Source organism: Octodon degus, unplaced genomic scaffold (genome assembly GCF_000260255.1).
Source record: "Octodon degus isolate 3935 unplaced genomic scaffold, OctDeg1.0 scaffold00124, whole genome shotgun sequence".
NCBI classification, from domain to species: Eukaryota; Metazoa; Chordata; class Mammalia; order Rodentia; family Octodontidae; genus Octodon; species Octodon degus.
In genome coordinates, this window is record NW_004524700.1 from 6,700,519 (window position 1) to 6,708,795 (window position 8,277).

An 8,277-nucleotide genomic window follows, 5' to 3' on the forward strand; every position below is an offset into this window, starting at 1 on the left:
AACTGCCCAAACAATTTGTGTAACACAACAACTTGCAGCTAAGAATCTACACACTAAGCTATCAGCTATCAGCTACAAATCCAAAACTTAAAGCTAATTCATGAAAAATCAAATAAAGATAAAAGTGCCTAAATTTCAATTTTATATTACATACCGTAATACAAAAGTAACAATCTTTAAAAACTAGATCAAATTTGTAATAAAAATACTCACAAATTAAATAATTTGAGAACTTTTAGTAACTAAAAATATTAATCATAATATATTTTAAAAGAACAAGTGACTAGAAAAGTATTGTATGCCAGAAAAGATTAAATGAAATCAACTAATAGGTCAGTACAAATAAAATCAGTCAAGAAAAAAATAACTTGGAAATACATGTTTCCTTAAAGAAAGTTCATACATTTCCTAAAACAATGAACCTTAACTTTTTTAAGCATTCAAAAATACTCTCAAGTGTACTTAAAAGACTTAAGTAGAAGTTATTCTAAAACAGGCAAGACAGGGCAACCCACTTGGGACCCCTACAGTATTAGACAGAAATTTTCTTTGCCCAGTAGATTCTGCTCTTAACCTCTATTTTTGCTAGAATTAATTTTTTGACTACAGAAAACACAAGCTCATACCAGGCATCTAGCAGGATTTGAGCCGAAAGAATTGGCTGTTTGAGTTTTTTTGTTTATCTATTTACTACGTCTTTGAGATCACGGTAAAATACAAGGCAAAATATTTAGTGTCAGCCTTTTTTTAAAAGGCCAGATAAATGGAGGTTTTGAAATACAAATGAAGGGGCCAGGGAGATGGCTCAGTGGAATAAGCGCTTCCCTGGCAAGTGCAAGGGACTGAGTTCAATCCCCAGTTCCGCCCAAAAAAAAAAAAAAAAAAAAAAAAGAAAGAAAGCATTATCCATTATTAAACAGTTTCTTTTTATTACACCAAATAATATTTTGACACTAAATATTTTAGATTATAAATCACCTACTCTGTATTTAAATCCAAAACTAAGTTAGCAATGAAAGATAGAAATCTAACTTATATTTAATATTTTAAAATATTTTCTGCATAGTTTTCCTGAACACACATTAGCCTTCTAGTTGCAACCAACATAAGGTCTATGAAAGGTCTAATCTAGGTCAAAAAGGAACAAATAAAAGAACATGAAAACCGTCAGAAACCACTACTGACATTTGCTCATGTACCCTGCCTCCCCTTTCCCACAAACAATATTTATCAAGCTTACCATGCAGTGCATGTTTAGCTTTTCCTTCCAACTCGGCACTAGATCAAAGAAACTCTAGAAGTCACAAAAACCAAAGCAAATTTCTCCTTCTTGCTAAATAGGTACCTGTGATAGGTTTAATTTGTGTATGTAAATTATACATTACATACATTTGTCTTATTCTATGTAAAATCTCAGTAAATACTTTCCCAGTGGGTATGTGGGAAATTGTTCTTCAAATTAAAGATTCTTTGTCCCATTAAAAAAAGATTTAAATAGTTCTAGTTACAGATATATATTGTCAAAATAACAACTATGCTATATTCTACTATGGTTATTTTCATATGAAAAGCTAGATAAAATCATTTTACTACAATCACAAAACCTTTTCAATTAATGTTGAAAAGTCAGAACTTATCCAGAGTGACTTTAAACAAAAACGTACATTATTTCAAAGTAACATGAACCTCTCTGTAATATTCAGGCAATTAACAGAAAATGTAAATAAATTAATTGAGATCAAGTTTAATAGGTAAAGAATAAATTTTTTCCTTTATAGTATTTTATAAAATAAACTCAATTTAAATCCCTTAATTATTATTATTTTCTTTTGCTACTTATTTCAAACCATGACGTACAAGTTTACAAACTGATGCAGGATATATCCTATTACTAGACTACAACTAGTTATTTACACACATTAATGGAAACAATACTGTTCCAATCAGGCACAATCTCTTTCCATTTTATATATGAGAACTCTTCACCTTAGCTCAGCAACATATATTTTAAATTATGGATTAGAAAAAGTGTATTAGAGTCATATTTTTTAAAAATACAGTACGAAATATTGCTTTTCACTGAGTCAAATAAGTTTTTGTTTTGTTTTTATGGCTATTTGGTTTATTTCCTTGTTTTGAATAAGATTAGTAGTAACCCTCATTCTTCTTTAGAAAGTCAAAAGCCCACGACTTAAACTTGAAGAAAATATAATGTGGCATTTTCCACTAAAACAGGTAAATTAGCACCAGAAGAGTAACTACTAAATTTTTACACTGTTCATTAAGAGTTCCATTTTCCTGAGTTTGCGTTTGTTCTTTGGCATTGGCTTAGGATATAATCCATTTTTCAGAAGGTATTCCTTGCTGAGACGAATTTGAGCACCATGTTGAAGCTGGAAAGAGCATAAAGCTTGAAGAGGACGAAGCAAGGTCTGTTAAGAAAAAAAATGGCACTAAAAAAGTGTGACAGATCATAACATGTTATATCTTTCTTCAAAAACAGATTACTGTATTTTTCATTATTGGATTTTAACTATAAATATTTAAACAATTACATATTGTTTCTAAATAATTTTTTAAATTCATAAATTCCCTACCACTAAGAATTTTAGTTTTAGTTTTTTGTTTTCTTAGTTTTTTGGATTTTTTTTTTTGTGTGTGTGTGTATGTGTGTGTGTGTGTATGTATGTGTGTTACCAAGGATTGAACTCAGGACCTTTCACTTGCCAGGCAAGTGTTTATTCTACTGAGCTATCTCCCTGGCCCCAAGAATTTTAGTAAAAGGATACAAATACTCATTTCCTATATAGATAAGAATTAGTCGTAACTAAATTTTACACTTTATTCAACAAAGAAATATTGTTGCCTTGTAAAAAATTAATGTTTAAGCAGCCTAAAAGAAATAAATAAGCATATCCAATTGGTTAATTCAGTGTCAATCATAAATCAATGCAATCTTACTTGAAAACAAATGAAGGTGATAACTACCAAGTGGCTTAATACTTCTCTCACAGTAGTCAATGGACAACATACAAGTTAGAGGTTCAGTTCTTAAGGCATCTGAAATTATTATAACTGGATATGCATCTGCCTAAATTCAAATACCTATAGGGCCAAGCATGTACCATAAGCTTAATAAATCTGTACAGTAACCAAGAATGTTGGAGAGTACAATACAACTATTGTACATATTCTATCTAAAGTTACTTAAATTAAAAACTATGCCAACTTCTAATACATAATTTAAGCTTGATTCTCTCCTTGGACTGTAGACTCCTAATCTAAATCTTTTAAGCAATAATAGCAAAAAAATTATGATTGAACATATTGTTAATGATACATAAAAGGAAAAAAATGAAAAATTTAAAACATTTTCACAATGTTTATATGAAAATTTAGTCTTCTACATATAAATTCAAGTAAGAGAAAAGGCTTTACTTAAAATTAACTCATAGTTGCTTCTCTACATCCATTATTTTCTTATTAAAAGAATCCAAATTTCACTCAAGGTGGCAATCTATCCAGTTAGTAACGTCAAACTAAATGACACAGTCTACTGAACGTAGTATGTTCCTGGGTGGAGTTTCTAAAGGTACTCTTTAAAAGCTGGCAGATTTAGCAGGCACAGGCATTTTGTTCCTTATTTGTGCCTAGAACATGACTGATGGAGATGGGACAAGAAGCAAGTGACCACTAGGCAATAAACACTAAAGATGATGGACAGATCAAAGACACCTATGATGTCATTTCCAAGTGGCATTCTGAGTACAGGACTGCCCATCTCAGTATGTTTAATTTGGAGGAGAAAAAACCCTCTCATTTGACTTCACTAGTGCAGTAAGTGTTGTTTTCATGCAGTCAAACATTCCTAATCAATATATATGAATTTAACAAAAAAGACATCTTGCAAAAGTTGTATACTATATTGCTGTGAAAAGATCTTAAGGCATACTTTCATAATTTATTTTAAAAAACAGGAAAGGAAAAGGAAAAACAACTATACACTACTTTACAGAGGTCAACCCAATGGACAGATTGGATTTTGAAACACCACTCAGTACCTAGGAAATATGCCTGAAACTACACAGAGAATAAAACAAGACTCTACTGAGATTTTATGATGGTTATTAGATTAAGTTTTCAGGGATAAGAGAATACTTAGTATCCGTACAGTCAAGAGCCTTCAACTTTTATGTCCTCAAGATATGATACGATCAATTTACTGATGCATTGAGAATGAATTTTGGAGATATACAAATCTGAATTAAGTTCCCTTTTCTTCTATAGGGTAGTCCTATGGTAATATATTAGTCAGTTTCCCCCTACTGGGCACAATTCCTATCCTCACATCTTAAAGTAGGAAAGGTTTAATGTAGCTCCTAGTTTGGGACGATTACTTTCATAGTCAGCTAGTCAGCTGGCTCCAAGGCAGAAGATTACAGCAGGAAGGCAAGGCAACACAAAGGTGCCAAGTCACGGTGGGCAACAGTGCCTGAAAGAAACTGGCTGGAACTAAACATATATATAGTACCCAAACCCAGGAGTGTGCTCTCCTAATCTTACTGGGCAATTCTTAATCCACTGCATCTGATAAATCAGAATAGTCATAGGCTATTAACAAATAAGCCTTTTTCTGCTTAGCTCTTCATCAGACTGCATTTTCAATCACCCTTTGAAGATAGGCATGGCTCTTAATTTGCTTTGTTTAATGAAATGCAAGCATAAATATTGTGTGCCACCTTTGGACAGAAGCCTTAAAAAAGCTTTGGGCTTCACCGCCTTCTGTGCCTTTCCCTTGTGAAAGTAGTGATGGGTCTAGACCTTTTCTTCACCAAATTGTGTCCCTGAATGACTACAAAGCCCACTGGTCAGACCATAAGAAAGAGGAACAGCCTTTTGTCATCTTATACTCCTTTAAGTCTAACCCAGCCTAGCTTAAGTGATGCTATCTGATTTACTGGCATATACTCTAAGATAAGTAATATAAGTTCTTCTTGCCTCATTTTATTCATGTGTACACTGAAAGTGTTGAACATACTACTAGATAACAAGGGAAATGTTTCCACATAAACAAAAAGCATCACATCAAAGGCAATGTAAAGGTATATGTTAAAAAAAAAGAGACTGCTTTAGGGAAACAAAGAAAATCATCTAATTGTAAAATAAGGTTTTTTTGAATGGTAATTTGGGAAAAAACAGTTATTTGTAGGTCCTTTGATCTACATGAGTAAAGAGATAAGATTTCAAAAGTATAAAAATGATGTATAGAAAGTAAAGCCATATTAATATGCTGAGCTGTCAACAACTTCTGACACTGCCAGTCCTATGGATAACCCACTACTATTATGGACTACTTTACTATATTGGATTATTTTGCTGAATTCACACTCCTACAATATTTAAATGGCAATGAAGGATTCATCTCTGACAAAACTAAACAAAAAAAGGGGATACAAATGAAGGACCATTTTGTATCTGTATATACAAAATAGGATAGATATACAGCTACAGAAGAAAAATTTGTACTAATAGTATTTGGACAGGATATCATGCCTTAATCCTGTACTATGAATAACCACTACGAAAACAACAATAAACAACATATTAATTATTGAAACTGTCATATTAATTGGTTTTGAAACTGTCTCATTGCTATTTGTTTCTCAATAAAAGAGAGAGAGATTTCAGAGAGAGAGAGAGAGAGAGAGAGAGAGAGAGAGAGAGAGAGAGAGTTCAAATGGCTGCTGCTACCAGACCTTGACGATGGGTTGAGCCAAGCTATGTGTGGCTCAAAACCTTGTCCACAACTACCTTTGAAAGTTCATAAAGTAAAACTTCCTACATAGAGGAGATAATGTAATGAAAAAGATCCCCAAGCTGAAGCCTTCAGATGTATAAAAAGTCACATTATATATTAAGTAAATGAAATGCTTATTTCAAAAATTCTTTTGTTAATCTATAGGCACGAATAAGAGGTGGCCTTTGTTGTTTATCACATCTCATTCAATCTTCGTGTGTGTGTGGTACTAGTGATTGAACCTAGTGGTGCTCTACCACTGAGCAACATCTCTAATCCTTTCTATTTTTCATTTTGAGACAAGGTCATGCTTGGCGTTGAGCATGCAATCCCCCTATCTCAGCCTTTCAAGTAGCTCGGATTATAGGTGGGCACTATCACACCTGGCTACTCAATGAGATAACTAATTTTTTATATATTACAGATAATAAAACAAGCACAAATGGCAAAGGATGATTATAATGAAGTGATGACATTATAATTCAAGCCTTTTTAAAGTCTAGATCATGCTTCCAGGGAGCTATGATCTATTATTTTATGCCATGCTAATTCCATGTGACTGAAAACTGAGAGATCTCCTATTCAGACAGCAATTTTTTTTCAAAAAGCAATTTTCATTCTTTTGAATCTTTATTTATTTATGTATGTGGTACAGGTCTCATTTCACAGCTCAGACTCATAGTGATCCTTGTGTCTCAGCCTCCCTACTGCTGTGATTACAGGAGTGCCTGGTTTCAGTGGCCAGTGTGGCGCAGGGCCAGCATGGCATGCAGTACTGGGGATCGAACATGGGTCCTTGCACTTGCTAAGCTTAGACTGCCAAGCTATCTCCCCAGACCGAAAGGAACTTTTATTATAAATTGGTAGTCTGCTTTTGCCATCTATAATCATAAGCAACTTGTGATATTTCATTACGAATTTTTTCTATTCCTGCTCCCACAAACCAACTTATTAGAACCTCTCACATCAGATATGATTTTCACTCTTCTTTTTTCTATTCCTGGCCACTAGAGCTAGTCTACTACTAGAGAAAAAAATAAATAGAAATGAGTACTCTGGGATCTCAGTATTACTTTGGGGTTTTTTGCTAAATTTGACCTAAATACAAGCACCAAGGCTGAAGAGATGTTGAGTCTTGTCACTATTCTGTGTCTTAAATTTTCTCTGTTAGATATTACTCTTAGAATATAAAATATTTTGCAAGTATCAGGTTGCATGGTAAAGATCCCTTTTTTGTTTGTAGGATGTTGTATTACAAAGCATATCTAATCTATTGAAAGAAAGGGAAGCTTTAGCTTTTTTTGCACAAGGAATCAAACTAAGGACCTTGAGCTTGGCAGGCAGACACTTGTGACACTGAGCTATAGCCCCTGTTTGTGAGCCATATCCCTGGCTACTACTTTTAGCTTCAGGTTAGCAATAAATGATTTTGGTTTCATCAAGCAGTAAAAATAGTAAAAGATGAAAATAATGATAAGATGACAGAGAAGAAACCCTTAAAAATATTAAGAAGGTTGTCCTTACTATCTAATGTATTTTTATGAATATTTCCTTTACAATTTTGAAACAAATCATCATAGATACTTGTACAATATAGAGTAATGTAAAATACAAATTGAAACATTCTTGGCTAGTAAGATTTCTGTCATGACGGTACATAATGAATAAAACTGGGAAAGTGGAAAGCAGCAGCAGCATTAATAGTAGTGGTATAAGCCTACCCTTATGTTGTTTTACTATGCTCTTAGTGCTATAGGCCCAGCACTACCAACACTGAAGATTCAATTTAGGATTGTAATTAAGATTCAGTTCTACCTGTGGAAACAAGAGGTGAAAGTCCTTGGAGAATTTTCTCCATACCCCCAAAAGAGGAAAGAAGTTTTAAATATACAGCCAAAGAAGATATTTTTCCCTAAAGCACTAATTTTTTTTAATGTATTTAGTACAAGGTCTACAGGGTCTCACTACATGTATCAGACTTGTAGTGATCCTCCTGTTTTTCAGTCTCCCAAACTCTGGGATTACAGGCATGCGCCACCATGCCCAGTCTAGCTGTCTCAGTGTGCCCTGGTGGCAGGGCCAGCATAGCAGGCCCAGGATTAAACCCCAGGCCCCTGAATCTGCCTAAGCAAGTACTTTAATCAGCTGACCTATCTGGCTGGCCTAGCACTGAGCTTTTAATAAGTCTTTGGTCTAAGGTCTGCTCCTACATTTTTACATAAACAAATAGGAAAACAGCTTGCACAGAAAGCAACTTTAAACAACAGCACTAGGTACTATCTTTCTGTTAGTATATCTACAAAGAGTATTTTTTATATGGCTCAAGAACATAAAGTGACCATGTTGGATAAACAAAAACAAACAAGTGTAGGGAAATATAAAATATCACATTGAGGGCTGGGTTCATGAGTAAATGTAGATACTTGGCTAGTAAGATTTCTGCTGTGACGGTACATTAATTAATATGAGAATAAAACTTT

General features: G+C 33.6%; 1 protein-coding gene across 3 annotated transcripts in view; it reads right to left on the reverse strand.

The window, feature by feature from the left end:
• Window positions 1-1,879: 1,879 nt before the first annotated feature.
• The window catches only part of Dtwd2 (DTW domain containing 2), a 215,665-nt gene continuing 209,267 nt past the window's right edge, over window positions 1,880-8,277 (reverse strand). For all 3 annotated transcript variants that reach the window (XM_023700578.1, XM_004640600.2, XM_023700579.1), the window contains one exon: window positions 1,880-2,432. In XM_023700578.1, coding sequence (XP_023556346.1) covers window positions 2,262-2,432 — 171 coding nt within the window. In that variant the 3' untranslated portion in view covers window positions 1,880-2,261. The remainder of the gene's footprint in view (window positions 2,433-8,277) is intronic.